Source organism: Chiloscyllium punctatum, chromosome 8 (genome assembly GCF_047496795.1).
Source record: "Chiloscyllium punctatum isolate Juve2018m chromosome 8, sChiPun1.3, whole genome shotgun sequence".
Taxonomy (NCBI): domain Eukaryota; kingdom Metazoa; phylum Chordata; class Chondrichthyes; order Orectolobiformes; family Hemiscylliidae; genus Chiloscyllium; species Chiloscyllium punctatum.
The window spans coordinates 131,253,013-131,271,106 of record NC_092746.1 but is presented as its reverse complement, the minus strand read 5'-3'; the positions used below and the strand labels follow the sequence as shown (position 1 = coordinate 131,271,106).

Below are 18,094 nucleotides of genomic sequence, written 5' to 3'. Positions count from 1 at the left end.
TTCTGGCTATCCTGTATCCCTCCACTGCTCTGTCTGAACCTGGTTTCCTCAACCTTATGTAAGCCTCCTTCTTCCTCTTTACTAGATATTCAACCTCCCTCGTCAACCAAGGTTCCCTCACACGACCATCTCTTTCCTGCCTGACAGGTACATACATATCAAGGACACGTCATATTTGTTCCTTGAGAAAGTTCCACATTTCCACGACATCCTTCCCTGACAGCCTGTGCTCCCAATTTATGCTCCTCAGATCCTGTCTTACAGCATCGTATTTACCCTTCCCCCAATTGTAAAACCTACCCTGTTGCCGCACCTATCTCTCTCCATAACCAAGGTGAAAGTCACAGAATTGTGGTCACCATCACCAAAAGGTTCACCCACTAACAAGCCCATAACTTGTCCCGGTTCGTTACCAAGTACCAAATCCAATATGGCCTCCCCTCTGGTTGGACACTCTACACACTGCGTTAGAAAAGCTTCCTGGACACACTGCACAAACACCGCCCTGTCCAATCTACTTGATCTAAAGAGCTTCCAATCAATATTTGGGAAGTTGAAATCGCCCATGACTACTACCCTGTGGCTTCTGCACCTTTCCAAAATCTGTTTCCCAATCTGTTTCTCCACATCTCTGCTGCTATTGGGGGGCCTATAGTAAACACCCAACAAGGTGACTGCTCCTTCCCTATTTCTGACTTCAGCCCATACTACCTCCAGAGGCAGATCCCTCTCGAACTGCCTTTCTGCAGCTGTTATACCATTTCTAATTAGCATGGCCACCCCCCCTCTTTTTTTACCACCCTCCCTAATCTTACTGAACCATCTGTAACCAGGAACCTCCAACAACCATTCCTGTCCCTCTTCTATCCACGTTTCCGTGATGGCCACAACATCGTAGTCCCAGGTACCGATCCACGCCTTAAGTTCACCCACCTTATTTCTGATACTCCTTGTGTTGAAGTATACACACTTGAACCCATCTCTGTGTCCGCAAGTAGTCCCTGTCAGTGCTACCTTCTCCACAGCCTCCCTACAGTCTTGGACATCCTGACACACAGCTAGCTTACTTGCTGGACTACAAGTCCGGATCCCATCCCCCTGCCAAATTAGTTTAAACCACCCCGAAGAGTGCTAGCAAACCTACCTCCCAGGATATTGGTGCCCTTCTGGTTCAGGTGCAACCCGTCCTGTTTATACAAGTCCCACCTTCCCCAGAATGCAGTCCAATTGTCCAAATATCTGAAGCCCTCCCTCCTACACCATCCTTGCAGCCACGTGTTCAACTGCACTCTCTCCCTATTCCTTGCCTCACTGTCATGTGGCACTGGCAACAACCCAGAGATGACGCCTCTGTCCGTCCTAGCTTTTAGCTTCCAGCCTAACTCCCTGAGCTCCTGAATGACCTCCCCACCCCTCTTCCTACCTATGTCCTTGGTGCCAACGTGCACCACGACTTCTGGCTGCACACCCTCCCCCTTAAGGATTCTGAAGACACGGTCTGAGACGTTTTGGACCCTGGCACCCGGGAGGCAACAAACCATCCGAGAGTCTCGCCCATGTCCACAGAACCGCCTGTCTGTCCCTCTAACTATAGAGTCTCCTATAACTAACGCTCTCCTCCTCTCCCCCTTTCGCTTCTGAGCCTCAGAGCCGGACCTCGTGCCAGAGACCTGGTCACTGCAGCATACCCCTGCTAGGCCGTCCCACCCAACAGTATCCAAAGCGGTATACTTATTGTTGAGGGGAACGACCACAGGGGGTCCCTGCACTTCCTGCTTCCTCCCCTTCCCACCTCTAACTGTTACCCAGCTGTTCTCTGTCGTAACTATGTCCCTGTAGCTTCTATCTATCACCCTCTCAGCCTCTTGAATAATCCTCAGTCCATCCAACTCCAGTTCCAGTTCCCGAACACGGTCTGTGAGGATCAGGATCTGGCTGCATTTCCTGCAGATGAAGTCGGCAGGAGCATCGGTGGTCACCCCTACCTCAAACATCCTGCAGGAGGAACATTCCACTGCCTGCGCTGCCATAACTCTGCACTTAGTCTCCAAAACAAGAACACTGAGTAGCTTACCTGTGGACTTTAAAGTTAGGTTAGAGGAGGAGGATGGGAGGGAGGCCCTAGCTTTGTAGGGCCTGGGGTCTAGAACACATGCCACTCTCTGCTGTGAAAAGACCGTTAGCGTCGAGGTAAGTTCTTAAATATCAATCACTTACCTTCCCGACCAGCTCTGCGCTCCAACTTCACTTCCGCCCAGCTCACGCCACTCTCTGCTGTGAACAGCAAATTGAGAAGGACCTCTTCACCCAGAGGGTTTTAATTCGATGGAATTCCCTGCCAAGTGAAGTAGTTGATGCAGCCTCAGTAAACGCTTTTAAAGCTTAGGTAGATATTTTTCTGAAAAATACAGAATTTAAGGGATACGGTGAAATCGCAGGTAAATGGAGCTGAGGCCACAAAAAGATGAGGCATAATTTTATTGAATGGCAGAGCAGGCTGAAGGGGCCAGACGGCCTACTCCTGCTCCTGATGTTAAAGTCCTGGAGAGAGTGCAAAGGTGATTTACTCAAATAATACCAGGAATGAGGGATTTTAGATTGAAGGAAACGCTAGAGAGATTGGCTTTATTCTTCTTGGAGTGGAGAAGATTAAAATATGACTTTATTGAGGTATTCAAAATGATGAACAATTTTCACAGAATCAAAAAAGATATTCTGTTTCCACTCGTTGGTATGTCAGTAACCAGGGGTCACAGTCTCAAGATTGTCAGCAAGAGAGCTCGGAGTGAGACTCGGAGAAATTTCTTTACACAGAGAGTGGTTAGGATCTGGAACGTGCTGCCTGGGAGATTGGTGTAGAGGAATTCCATAATGCCCAAACCCAATAAAGCCCGAACCCAGTAATGACCATTAGCCAGTAATGCCCGTATCTGGCAAAGTCTGTATCAGGCAAAGTTCGTACCCAGCAAAGTCTATACCCGTTAATTTCCAAAGAATCAGGCCCATTTTCCTGTTCTCATCATCCACCAAGATAGGGCAGTCAGCACAGTAGACTGGAGATAATAATCCTTGATCATACTGAATGTTGGAGCAGGTTTGAGGGGCTAAATGGCGTCTTCCTGTTCCGAACTGTTATGTTCCTGTGCCTGAAAGGTGGCAGAAATGAAGGCCCTTTTAAAATGGAAAATCTGGGATATGAACTGGAATGCTATGACCCACAGATCCAGAAAGTGATGGATGATGGGGTCAAGCTGAATGGTTTCTCTTTAAGCAGCTCTCAAACTATGGGTGAAATGACCTCTGTCTGTATGTGCTGTAACTTTCTATAGTGCTCTGGTTAGACTAGTGCTTCCCCTCGCTGATTTGTAAAAAGTGCTTGATCTGACCCTTCCTTTGTTGAACAGAAAATTACCTGAAATCAGAAAGAGAATTAAAAAGTTCTGAGTCAGATAAACACAGGGTCCATGAAATAACGATGTGGAGCAGGAGTGATGATAGTGTCTGCTCTTCCATTTCTTGTCCCCACAGGCTGAAGATGATCTCTTTGATTGTGTTGGCAGCTTGCTGTGCTGTGGGGACCCTGGCATGTGGTAAGCTTTGTCATTTACAGAAGAACATAGTAACGTGCTGCACAGAACAGGCCTTTCGGCCCACGATGTTGTGCCGAGGATTAGTCCTACTGTAAAATAAAATATCCTAACCTACATCTGGATTAGTGGTACTGGAAGAGCACAGCAGTTCAGGCAGCATCCAACGAGCAACGAAATAGACGTTTCGGGCAAAAGCCCTTCATCAGGAATAAAGGCAGTGAGCCTGAAGCGTGGAGAGATAAGCTAGAGGAGGGTGGGGGAGAGGAGAGAGTAGCATAGAGTACAATGGGTGAGTGGGGGAGGGGATGAAGGTGATAGGTCAAGGAGGAGAGGGTGGAGTGGATAGGTGGAAAAGGAGATAGGCAGGTCGGACAAGTCCGGACAAGTCAAGGAGACAGTGCTGAGCTGGAAGTTTGAAACTAGGATGAGGTGTGGGAAGGGGAAATGAGGAAGCTGTTGAAGTCCACATTGATGCCCTGGAGTTGAAGTGTTCCGAGGCGGAAGATGAGGCGTTCTTCCTCCAGGCGTCTGGTGGTGAGGGAGCGGCGGTGAAGGAGGCCCAGGACCTCCATGTCCTCGGCAGAGTGGGAGGGGGAGTTGAAATGTTGGGCCACGGGGCGGTGTGGTTGATTGGTGAGGGTGCCTCAGAGATGTTCCCTTAAGTGCTCTGCTAGAAGGCGCCCAGTCTCCCCAATGTAGAGGAGACCACATCGGGAGCAACGGATACAATAAATGATATTAGTGGATGTGCAGGTAAAACTTTGATGGATGTGGCAGGCTCCTTTAGGGCCTTGGATAGAGGTGAGGGAGGAGGTGTGGGCGCAGGTTTTACAGTTCCTGCGGTGGCAGGGGAAAGTGCCAGAATGGGAGGGTGTGTCGTAGGGGGGTGTGGACCTGACCAGGTAGTCACGGAGGGAACAGGCTTTGCGGAAGGCGGAAAGGGGTGGGGAGGGAAAAAAATCCCTGGTGGTGGGGTCTTTTTGGAGGTGGCGGAAATGTCGGCGGATGATTTGGTTGATGCGAAGGTTTGTAGGGTGGAAGGTGAGCACCAGGGGCGTTCTGTCCATGATACGGTTGGAGGGGTGGGTTCTGAGGGCGAAGGTGCGGGATGTGGACGAGATGCGTTGGAGGGCATCTTTAACCACATGGGAAGGGAAATTGCGGTCTCTAAAGAAGGAGGCCATCTGGTGTGTTCTATGGTGGAACTGGTCCTCCTGGGAGCAGATACGGCGGAGGCGGAGAAATTGGGAATACGGGATGGCATTTTTGCAAGAGATAGAGTGGGAAGAGGTGTAATCCAGGTAGCTGTGGGAGTCGGTGGGTTTGTAAAAAATGTCAGTGTCAAGTCGATCGTCATTAATGGAGATGGAGAGGTCCAGGAAGGGGAGGGAGGTGTCAGAGATGGTCCAGGTAAATTTAAGGTCAGGGTGGAATGTGTTGGTGAAGTTGATGAATTGCTCAACCTCCTCGCAGGAGCACGAGGTGGCGCCAATGCAGTCATCAATGTAGTGGAGGAAGAGGTGGGGAGTGGTGCCGGTGTAATTACGGAAGATCATGGTGGATGGAGGTGTAGAGGGATTGGATAGTTGGCCCTCTACACCTCCATCCGCCATGACCAGGGCCTCCAAGCCCTCCGTTTTTTCCTCTCCAGACGTCCCAAACAGTACCCTTCCACTGACACTTTCATTCGTTTGGCCGAACTGGTCCTCACCCTTAACAATTTCTCCTTTGAATCCTCCCACTTCCTCCAGACCAAAGGCGTAGCCATGGGCACACGTATGGGCCCCAGCTATGCCTGTCTCTTTGTTGGCTATGTAGAACAGTTGATCTTCCATAATTACACCGGCACCACTCCCCACCTCTTCCTCCGCTACATTGATGACTGCATTGGCGCCACCTCGTGCTCCCGCGAGGAGGTTGAGCAATTCATCAACTTCACCAACACATTCCACCCTGACCTTAAATTTACCTGGACCATCTCTGACACCTCGCTCCCCTTCCTAGACCTCTCCATCTCCATTAGTGATGACTGACTTGACACTGACATTTTTTACAAACCCACCGACTCCCAAAGCTACCTGGATTACACCTCTTCCCATCCTATCTCTTGCAAAAATGCCATCCCGTATTCCCAATTTCTCCGCCTCCGCCGTATCTGCTCCCAGGAGGACCAGTTCCACCAAAGAACACACCAGATGGCCTCCTTCTTTAGAGACCGCAATTTCCCTTCCCATGTGGTTAAAGATGCCCTCCAACGCATCTTGTCCACATCCCGCACCGCCACCCTCAGACCCCACCCCTCCAACCGTAACAAGGACAGAACGCCCCTGGTGCTCACCTTCCACCCTACCAACCTTCGCATAAACCAAATCATCTGTCGACATTTCCGCCACCTCCAAAAAGACCCACCACCAGGGATATATTTCCCTCCCCACCCCTTTCCGCCTTCCGCAAAGACCGTTCCCTCCGTGACTACCTGGTCAGGTCCACACCCCGCTACGACCCACCCTCCCATTCTGGCACTTTCCCCTGCCATCGCAGGAACTGTAAAACCTGTGCCCACACCTCCTCCCTCACCTCTATCCAAGGCCCTAAAGGAGCCTTCCACATCCATCAAAGTTTTACCTGCACATCCACTAATATCATTTATTGTATCCGTTGCTCCCGATGTGGTCCCCTCTACATTGGGGAGACTGGGCGCCTCCTAGCAGAGCGCTTTAGGGAACATCTCCGAGACACCCGCACCAATCAACCAAACCGCCCCGTGGCCCAACATTTCAACTCCCCCTCCCACTCTGCCGAGGACATGGAGGTCCTGGGCCTCCTTCACCGCCGCTCCCTCACCACCAGACGCCTGGAGGAAGAACGCCTCATCTTCCGCCTCGGAACACTTCAACCCCAGGGCATCAGTGTGGACTTCAACAGCTTCCTCATTTCCCCTTCCCCAACCTCATCCTCGTTTCAAACTTCCAGCTCAGCACTGTCTCCTTGACTTGTCCGGACTTGTCCGACCTGCCTATCTCCTTTTCCACCTATCCACTCCACCCTCTCCTCCTTGACCTATCACCTTCATCCCCTCCCCCACTCACCCATTGTACTCTATGCTACTCTCTCCCCACCCCCACCCTCCTCTAGTTTATCTCTCCACGTTTCAGGCTCACTGCCTTTATTCCTGATGAAGGGCTTTTGCCCGAAACGTTGATTTCGCTGCTCATTGGATGCTGCCTGAACTGCTGTGCTCTTCCAGCACCACTAATCCAGTATTTGGTTTTCAGCATCTGCAGTCATTGTTTTTACCTATCCTAACCTTCGCACCCCTCAACTCACTGCTCTCTATGTGCATGTCCAGCAGTCACTTAAATGTCCCCAATGACTCTGCTTCCACCATCACCGCTGGCAACGCATTCCATGCATTCACAACTCTCTGATGTCTCCTCTATACCTTCCTCTTAATATCTTCAAACTATGACCCCTCCTGCCAGTCAATCCTGCCCTGGGGAAAATTTGTGGCTATTGACTCTATCTATCCCTATCTTTATTTTGTACCTCAGTCAGGTCTCCTCTCTTCCTCCTTCTATCCAGAGAGAAAAGTCTGAGCTTATTCAACCTCTCGTCATAAGGCAAGCCCTCCAGTCCAGGCAGCATCCTGGTAAACCTTCTTTGCACCCTCTCCAAAGCCTCTGTATCTTTCCGAGAGTAGGGCGACCAGAACTGAACACAATATTCCAAGTGTGGTCTCACCAGGGACTTGTAGAGCTGCAGCAAAACCTTGCGGCTCTTAAACTCGATTTCTCTGTTAATGAAAGCCAAAACACCACATGCTTTCTTAACAACCCTATCCACTTGGGTGGCAACTTTGAGGGATCTCTGTACTTTCACACCCAGATCCCTCTGTTCCTCCACACTGCCAAGAATCCTGTCTTTAATCCTATATTCAGCATTCCAGTTCGACCTTCCAAAATGCATCACTTCACATTTATCCAGGTTGAACTCCATCTGCCATTTCTCAGCCCAGCTCTGCATCCTGTCTATGTCACACTGCAGCCTGCAATAGCCCTCGATACTATCAAAAGCACCTCCAACCTTTGTGTCATCTGCAAATTTACTAACCCACCCCTCAACCTCCTCATACAAGTCATTTATAAAAACTACAAAGAGCAGAGGCCCAAGAACAGAGCCCTGCAGGACCCCCACTCAACACTGACCTCCAGGCAGAATATTTTCCATCGACAACCACTCTCTGCCTTCTGTCAGCCAGCCAATTCTGAATCCAGATAGTCAAATCTCCCTGTATCTCATAGTGCCTGACTTTATGAATGAGCCTACCATGGGGAACCTTATCAAATGCCTTGCTGAAGTCCAAATACACCACATCCACTGCTCCACCTTTGTCGATCTGTCTTGTCACCTCCTCAAAGAACTCAATAAGATTTGTGAGGCATGACCTGCCCCTCACAAAGCCATGCTGACCATCTTTAATCACACTATGCTTTTCCAAATAGTCATAAATCCTATCCCTCAGAATTCTTTCCAAAACCTTGCTGACCACAGACATAAGACTGACTGGTCTGTAACTGCCAGGGATTTCCCTATACCCCTTCTTGAAAAGAGGAACAACATTCGCCTCCTTCCAATCCTCTGGTACAACTCCCGTGGAGAGTGAGGAGGCAAATATCCTCGCCAGCGGCTTAGCAACCTCCTTTCTCACTTCCCGGAGCAGCCTGGGATAAATCTGGTCTGGCCCTGGGGACTTATCAATCTTAATGTCTTCCTAAATTTCCAGCACATCACCTTCATCAATCTTGATCTGGTCAAGCCTGTATCCCAGCTCCTCAAAGTTTTCATTCACAACAAGGTCCCTTTCCTGAGTGAAAACCAGTGCAAAAACCTATTTAAGGCTTCCCCCATCTGCTCAGACTCCACGCACAAGCTACCCCTGACCGGCCCTACCTTCTCCCTCATCATTCTCTTATTTCTCATCTATGAATAAAATGCCTTTGGGTTCTCCCTAATCCTTCCTGCCAAGCCTTTTGTCGTGCCCCCTCCTGGGTCTCCTCAGTCCATTTCTGAGCTCCTTTCTAACAAGCCTGTAATCCTCTAAAGCTGTGTTAGATCCTTGCTTCCTCCACCTTACGTAAGCTGCCTCTTCCTTTTGACGAGAAGCTCCTCTGTTCTTGTCATCCAAGGTTCCTTAATCTTACCCCTTCTTACCTGTCTCAGAGGAACAAATTAGTGCATCACTTGCAACAACTGCTCCTTAAACAATCTCCTCTTGTCTGCTGTGCCCTTTCTGTGGAACAATTGCTCCCAGTCTGTACTTCACAACTCCTGTCTGATCGTGTCATAATTTGCTTTTCCCCCAATTAAATATCTTCCCTCAGTAACTGCTCCTTTCACTCCCCATGGCTATGGTAAATGTGAGGCAGATGTGGTCACTGTCACCAAAGTGTTCTCCCACTGCGAGATCTGACACCTGTCCTGGCTCGTTGCCGAGCACCAAATCCAAAATGGCCTCTCCCCTTATCGGTCTGTCTACATACTGAGTAAGGAAACCCTCCTGAACACACCTGACAAAAATGGCTCCATCCAAACCATCTGCACTTAAGGAGGTTCCAGTCGATATTGGGAAAGTTGAAGTCACCCATAACAACAACCCTGCTATATCTGCATTTTTTCAAAATCTGCCCGCCTATGAGTTCTTTAATCTCTCCATTGCTATTAGGGGGTCTGTAGAAAACACCAATGAGATAGCTGCTCCCTTGCTGTCCCTAATTTCCACCCATACTGACTCAGTAGACAAACCTTCCTCAACAACCTTTGTTTCTGTAGCTGTGATGCACTCTCTGATTAGCAATGCTACACCCCCTCCTCTTTTTCCACACTCCCTATTCTTTTTAAACATAGAGAGTCACAGAGTCATAGAGATGTACAGTACGGAAACAGACCCTGCAGTCCAACCCATCCTTGCTGACCAGATATCCCAACCCCATCTAGTCCCACCTGCCAGCACCCGGCCCATATCCCTCCAAACCCTTCCTATTCATATACCCATTCAAATGCCTCTTAAATGTTGCAATTGTACCAGCCTCCACCGCTTCCTCTGGCAGCTCATTCCATACACGTACCACCCTCTGGGTGAAAAAGTTGCCCCTTAGGTCTCTTTTATATCTTTCCCCTCTCACCCTAAACCTATGCCCTCTGGTTCTGGACTCCCCGAGCCCAGGGAAAAGACTTTGCCTATTTATCCTCTCTATGCCCCTCATAATTTTGTAAATCTCTATAAGGTCACCCCTCAGCCTCCGATGCTCCAGGGAAAACAGCCCCAGCCTGTTCAGCCTCTCCCTGTAGCTCAAATCCTCCAACCCTGGCAACATCTTTCTAAATCTTTTCTGAACCCTTTCAAGTTTCACAACATCCTTCCGATAGGAAGGAGACCAGGATTACATGCAATATTCCAACAGTGGCCTAACCAATGTCCTGTACAGCCGCAACATGACCTCTCAACTCCTGTACTCAATACTCTGACCAATAAAGGAAAGCATATCAAACGCCTTCTTCACTATCCTATCTACCTGCGACTACACTTTCTAGGAGCTATGAACCTGCACTCCAAGGTCTTTGTTCAGCAACACTCCCTAGGACCTTACCATTAAGTGTATAAGTCCTGCTAAGATTTGCTTTCTCAAAATGCAGCACCTCGCATTTATCAGAATTAAACTCCATCTGCCACTTCTCAGCCCATTGGCCCATCTGGTCCAGATCCTGTTGTAATCTGAGGTAACCCTCTTCACTGTCCACTACACCTCCAATTTTGGTGTCATCTGCAAACTTACTAATTAAACCTCTTATGCTTGATCCAAATCATTTATATAAATGATGAAAAGTAGAGGACCCAGCACCGATCCTTGTGGCACTGCACTGGTCACAGGCCTCCAGTCTGAAAAACAACCCTCCACCACCACTCTCTGTCTTCTCCCTTTGAGCCAGTTCTGTGTCCAAATGGTTAGTTCTCCCTGTATTCCATGAGATCTAACCTTGCTAATCAGTCTCCCATGGGGAACCTTGTCGAACGTCTTACTGATGTCCATATAGATCCATATAGATCACATCTACTGCTCTTCCCTCAGCAATCTTCTTTGTTACTTCCTCGAAAAACTCAATCAAATTTGTGAGACATGATTTCCCATGCACAAAGCCATATTGACTATCCCTAATTATTCCTGGCCTTTCCAAATACATGTATATCCTGTCCCTCAGGATTCCCTCCAACAACTTGCCCACCACCAAGGTCAGGCTCACCGGTCAATCGTTCGCTGGCTTGTCTTTACCACCCTTCTTAAACAGTGGTACCATGTTTGCCAACCTCTAGTCTTCTGGCACCTCACCTGTGATTATTGATGATACAAATATCTCAGCAAGAGGCCCAGACTTCCCACAGAGTCCTCGGTACACCCGATCAGGTCCTGGGGATTTATCCACCTTTACCCATTTTAAGACATCCAGCACTTCCTCCTCTGTAATCTGGACATTTTGCAAGATGTCACCATCTATTTCCCTACAGTCTATATCTTTCATATCCTTTTCCACAGTAAATACTGATGCAAAATATTCATTTATTATCTCCCCCATTTTCTGTGGCTCCACACAAAGGCCGCCTTGCTGATCTTTGAGGGGCCCTATTCTCTCCCTCGTTACCCTTTTGTCCTTAATATATTTATAAAAACCCTTTGGATTCTCCTTTAATTCTATTTGCCAAAGCTATCCCATGTCCCCGTTTTGCCCTCCTGATTTCCCTCTTAAGTATACTCCTACTGCCTTTATACTCTTCTAAGGATTCACTCGATCTATCCTGTCTATACCTGACATATTCTTCATTCTTTTTCTTAACCAAACTCTCAATTTCTTTCATCATCCATCATTCCCTACACCTACCAGCCTTCCCTTTCACCCTGACAGGAATATACTTTGGACTCTGATTATCTCATTTCTGAAGGCTTCCCATTTTCCAGCCGTCCCTTTACCTGTGAACATCTGCCTCCAATCAGCTTTCGCAAGTTCTTGTCTAATACCGTCAAAATTGGCCTTTCTCTAATTTAGAACTTCAACTTTTAGATCTGTTCTATCCTTTTCCATCACTATTTAAAAACAAATAGAATTATGGTCGCTGGCCCCAAAGTGTCCCCCACTGACACCTCAGTCACCTGCCCTGCCTTATTTCCCAAGAGTAGGTCACGTTCTGCACCTTCTCTAGTCGGTACATCCACAAACTGAATCAGAAAATTGTCTTGTACACACTTAACAAATTCCTCTCCATCTAAACCCTTAACACTATGACAGTCCCAGTCGATGTTTGGAAAGTTAAAATCCCCTACCATAACTGCCCTATTATTCTTACAGATAGTTGAGATCTCCTTATAAATTTGTTTCTCAATTTCCCTCTGACTATTAGGGGGGGGGTCTATAATACAACCCCAATACGGTGATCACCCCTTTCTTATTTCTCAGTTCAACCCAAATAACTTCCCTGGATGTATTTCCAGAAATATCCTCCCTCCGCACAGCTGTAATGCCATCCCTTATCAAAAATGCCACTCCCCCTCCCCTCTTGCCTCCCTTTCTATCCTTCCTGTAGAATTTGTATCCTGGAACATTCAGCTGCCAGTCCTGCCCATCCCTGAGCCATGTTTCTATAATTGCTATGATATCCCAGTCCCGTGTTCCTAACCATGCTTTGAATTCATCTGCCTTCCCTGTAAGTAATCTAATCTAATCAAAACCCACTGTACCCACTACTACAGCCTTTCTATTGGACAGACTTAAAACAACGATTAACTTATCTGATTTTGTGTTGTAAACTTCGCCCAAACAGGTTCCTCCAAGATTAGTTGTGAAATTCACTGTTTGTTAATTTTTCCAGACACACTCCGATGTCCAGCGATACATTGAATTCAAAAACAGCAAAGGCAGTAACTGTGCAGGTTCTCTCTCTCTCTCTCTCTCTCCTGCACTGACCTCACCATGTGCTTCCCTTGTCTGCTCTTCTCCCTTTTAAAACTGCTGTTGTTTTGACTTTTTTTTCCCCAAGTTCCAAAACAATGCAACAGCAAATAAAACAGGAATTGCTGCTCCTGGAATTCGAGGAAATCACCTTCAGCACTTCAAATACCTCAATAAAGGAGCAGCTCTTACAGCCAGAAATTTTTCCCGTCCTCCATCTCGGATTACCCAGAATAAATGTTCTAAACCCTGGAACATCCAGCAACCATTCCTGCTCCTGTGAAACCCATGACTCCGTTACGGCCACAACATCATCGCCCCAAGTACTGATCCATGCTCTAAGTTCGTCGGTCTTATTTCGGACACTCCTTGCGTTAAAGCAGACACACTTTAACCGATCCTTTTGTTTCATCGGGTGAGAAACCTTCCCAACAGATTCACTACATCCTGTCACTGCCCCGTCTACAACTGCCCCCTCTCAGATACGTAGCTCTAATTCCACCCCCTACCCCCCCGCCAAACTAGTTTAAACCCTCCCCACCCACACGAGCAAATCTCTCACCCTGGACATTTGTGCCCCTCCAGTTCAGGTGCAACCCATCCTTCATGTACAGGTCCCACCTTTCCCAGGGGGTATCCCAATGGTCTGGGTATCTGAAGCCCTCCCTCCTACACCACCCTCACAGCCACGTGTTAAGCCTCACTCACTGACTGTTCCTCCCCTCACTATCTCGTGGCACCGATAGCAAACCTGAGATCACTACTCTACTCGTCCTGCGCTTCAGCTTCCAACCTAACTCTCTGTGGTCACTTTTCAGACCCTCAATCACTTTCCTGACTATATCATTGGTGCCAATATGTACCACAATTTCTGGCTGCTCACCCTCCCCCTTCAGAATCCTGTAAACCCGATCGGTGCCATCCCAGATCCTGGCACCAGAGAGGCAACGTACCTTCCGGGAGTCCCGTTCCTGACCACAAAATGTCCTGTCAATCTGTCCAACTGTTGAGTCCCCTATCACTAGCGTTTTTCTATTCTCCCCCCTTCCCTTCTGAGCCACAGTGCCAGGCTCAGTGCCAGAGACCTTACAACTATGGCTTTCCCCTGGCAGGCTGCCTCCACCAGCAGTATCCAAAACAATACACTTATTGCTGAGGGGAACGGCCACAGGGGATCCCTGCTCTGACTGTCAGCTCCCTTTCCTCCCCCTGACAGTAACCCAGCTGTCCTTATTCTGTGTCTGGGGAGTGACCACCTCCCTGTACATCCTCTCGATTACCTCCTCAGCCTCCCGGATGATCCATAGTTCATCCAGCTCCAGCTCCAGTTCCCTAACTCGGTTTTCGAGGAGCTGGAGTTGGGTGCACTTCCTGCTGGTGTGGTCAGCAGAGACATGAGTCATGTCTCCTACCTGCCCCATTCTGCAGGAGGAAGATGCAACTGCCCTATCAGCCGTACCCCGGTAATCTGAAAGTCCACTCAGGACTAAGAGAAGAAAAGGAAAAAAATTAGAAAACCTGAAAACTTACCGAGTTTACAGACTCTGAGCAAGGTTAGAGGAGGTGGGTGGGAGGCAGGCCCTACGGTGGGAGGTGGGTGGGAGGCAGGCCCTACGGTGGGAGGTGGGAGGCAGGCCCTACGGTGGGAGGTGGGAGGGAGGGAGGCGGGAGGTGGGAGGCAGGCCCTACGGTGGGAGGTGGGTGGGAGGCAGGCCCTACGGTGGGAGGTGGGTGGGAGGCAGGCCCTACGGTGGGAGGTGGGAGGCAGGCCCTACGGTGGGAGGTGGGAGGGAGGGAGGCGGGAGGTGGGAGGCAGGCCCTACGGTGGGAGGTGGGTGGGAGGCAGGCCCTACGGTGGGAGGTGGGTGGGAGGCAGGCCCTACGGTGGGAGGTGGGAGGCAGGCCCTACGGTGGGAGGTGGGAGGGAGGGAGGCGGGAGGTGGGAGGCAGGCCCTACGGTGGGAGGTGGGTGGGAGGCAGGCCCTACGGTGGGAGGTGGGTGGGAGGCAGGCCCTACGGTGGGAGGTGGGTGGGAGGCAGGCCCTACGGTGTAGAACATAGAACAATACAGCACAGAACAGGCCCTTCGGCCCTCGATGTTGCGCCGACCTGTGAACTATTCTCAGCTCGCCCCCCTACACTATCCCATCATCATCCATGTGCTTATCTAAGGATTGTTTAAATCTCCCTAATGTGGCTGAGTTGACTACATTAGTAGGTAGGGCATTCCACACCCTTACCACTCTCTGGGTAAAGACCCTGCCTCTGACATCTGTCTTAAATCTATCACCCCTCAATTTGTAGTTATGCCCCCTCATACAAGTTGACATCATCATCCTAGGAAAAAGACTCTCACTGTCTCCCCTATCTAATCCTCTGATCATCTTGTATGTCTTTATCAAATCCCCCCTTAGCCTTCTTCTTTCCAATGAGAACAGACCCAAGTCTCTCAGCCTTTCCTCATAAGACCCTCCCTCCAGACCAGGCAACATCCTGGTAAATTTCCTCTGCACCTTTTCCAATGCTTTCACATCCTTCCCGAAACATGGTGACCAGAACTGTACACAATATTCCAAGTGTGGCCACACCAGCGTTTTGTATAGTTGCAATGTAGGGTCTCGGGTTTAGATTTCACCAACTTAAAAACTTCCCAGCAGCCCTCACTTCGGTCTGTCCTCTCTCTTTGCCACTCTGTTCAAAATGGAGAGAGGGCTGCTCATCCCTGTAGTGAGTGCTTCTCCCGAGTCTACCAGAATAGACCAGTCACTTCTGGTCTATAGCACGATTGGAACTGAGAATAGGAGGAGGTCAGACAGCTCTTTGAGCTTCTTTCCCCATTCCATAAGAATCAAGGTGATTTTCCACTGCACATTGCCATCTGTTTCTCAAACAACAGTAATGCACATAGGAGGCCATTCAGCCCACTGAGGCTGTTTCAACTTCCTAGGTAAAAACAAGGACTGCAGATGCTGGAAACCAGAGTCGAGATTAGAGTGGTGCTGGAAAAGCACAGCAGGTCAGGCAGCATCCGAGGAGCAGGAAAATCAACATTTCGGGCAAGAGTCCTTCATTACATCAACTTCCTGCAAGAGCAATGTAGGGGAAGACAATTCTAAGTATCTGTAACCCTTTGAGGGAAGAAATGTCTCATCATCACAATCTGCAATATCCCGAGACTGTGCTGCCCTGTTCTAGATCCTCCAATGTGGGGGAAACAGTCCGTGGATGGACCCTGTCAGACACCTTTGCATTTCAATGAGATCACTTCTCATTCTTCCAGAGCATACTGACCCTATTCACTGAGTACCTCATTGTAGGTCCATCACTTATTGCACGAGCTGATGTGAACCTTTTCTTTCCACCTCTGAGTAAAATACATCATTTTGTAAATAAGCAAACCAAAACTACACACAGTAATCTGGCTGCGGTCTCACTAAAACAGTGCACAATTATAGTAACTTCTTTATTCTTATACTCCAAACACTTGGCTGTAAAAGCCAACCTGCAAGATGTCTTCCTAATCAGCAAGTTAATTTTGTGTTCCTTGTATCAGCACACTCAGGTCTCTCTAAACATCACTCTCTACAAGTTTCATGTTTTTCTTATGAACAAAGTGAATAACATCACATTGCCCCACAATACACTCCACACAACCTTGTTGCCTGCCCTTGTTCCTTTGTATCCTCCTCACAGCTTCTACTCCCAACCAGCTTTGTGTTGTTAGCAAATATAGAACACACAAGTGAACATGTTTCCTCCGGTAAGTCATTAGTGTCGATTGTAAATAGCTGAAGCTCCACATTAATCATTCAGCACTCCATTAGTCATATCTTGCTAACAAAAAATAATGAACCACTTATATTGACTCTCTACTTCCTGTCTATGAACCAATCCTCTATCCATACCAATGCATTAGCCCTAACCTGTTGAACTCAGGCGACTGTCTGTGTGGAGTTTGCACGTTCTCCCCGTGTCTGCGTGGGTTTTCTCCGGGTGGTCCGGTTTACTCCCACAGTCCAAAGATGTGCAGGTCAGGTGAATTGGCCATGCTAAATTGCCCATAGTGTTAGGTGAAGGGGTAAATGTAGGGGTATGGGTGAGTGGCGGGTCGGTGTGGACTTGTTGGGCCGAAGGGCCTGTTTCCACACTGTAAGTAATCTAATCTAACCTAAACTTGTCTATTAGCGTTTCATGTTCTTAAAATACTCAGGGCTAAAGGAATCAAAAGGTAGGAGGAGAAAGTGGGAACAGGGAACTGAATTGGATGATCAGCAGTGACTATATTGAATAGTGAAGCAGGCTTGAAGTGTCAAATGGCCTCTGTCTGTTACTATTTTCTATGTTTCTATGTTTATTGTGTTGTATGTGTTTGAATGGGTTTGAAAATCCAGTTGTGTCACATCTACTGGATCCCCAGTAGTTACTGTCCACTAATTGCACAATCAAAAAGCTCAAATTAATTTCTGCACCAGAATTTCCCTTTTATAATTTCCCTAACTTTCTCTGATCACACTTTCCTTACTAAAGGAGGGATCCTAATTTGAAGGTGATTGGAGGAAGGTATAGGGGAGGTCAGAGGTTCTTTACAAAGAGTGGTGGGTGCATGGAAGGAGACTTTATTGCCAATTTTCCCTTAAAAAAATCATTTCAGTCTGATTTCCATTCCTATTCTTGACTCTGGTAAAGGCCAATTTAATGACTTCTTCACTTGAACTGGATTAACCCTCCCTGTCTGAGGTTTATGAGATATATACCTCACCACCAAGTCCCTGTTCCATATTTCCTTGTACAAGAGTGAGAGACACTATCATTCAAACTCCAATCCTCTCTTACCTTTCATTAAATGATCTATACTTCAGCTCCACTCAGGAAACTCTCTCTGAAATCATAACCTCTGTTTGCAGTCAGCTTGCCTGGATGGGGGGCAGCTCCAACAACACTCAAGAAGCTTGAAATCATCCAGGACAAAGCAACCCACTTGATTGGCACCACATCCACAATCGAAAAGGACAAAGGCAGCAAATATATGGGAACACCACCCCCTGCAAGCTCCCCTCCAAGCCACTCACCATCTTGACCTGGAAATATATCACCATTACGATACTGTCGCTGGGTTAGAATCCTGGAATTCCCTCCCTTAGGGCATTGTGGGTCTACCTACAGCATATGGACTGCAGTGGTTCAGGAAGGCAGCTCATCACCAACATTGACATAAAACTAGAGTATGGCAGTGGTGAACAGGCAGCAAAAATGCTTCCATGGGATTTGGAGAGGCTACGTGAGTGGGCAAAAACTGGCAGATGCAGGACAATGTGAAAAAAATGTGAGGTTATCTACTGGCGAACAGAATTACAGAGTCCTACCTAAATCGTGAGAGGCTAGGAAATGTTGATCTTCAAAGAAATATGAGTCACTGACAGTAAATTTGAAGGTAGACCAAGTAATTAAAGCTAATGGCACATTGGTTTTTAACACAAGAAGATTTGAACACAGGAGGATAGATGTCT

At 48.2% G+C, this 18,094-nt stretch overlaps 1 protein-coding gene across 1 annotated transcript in view; it reads left to right on the top strand.

The window, feature by feature from the left end:
• LOC140480303 (fucolectin-like) overlaps positions 1–18,094 on the top strand; it is a 43,062-nt gene that overhangs the window by 9,864 nt on the left and 15,104 nt on the right. Inside the window, exon 2 of the mRNA XM_072575007.1 lies at positions 3,529–3,590. Within this exon, the coding sequence (XP_072431108.1) occupies positions 3,536–3,590 (55 nt within the window). The 5' untranslated portion in view covers positions 3,529–3,535. The remainder of the gene's footprint in view (positions 1–3,528; positions 3,591–18,094) is intronic.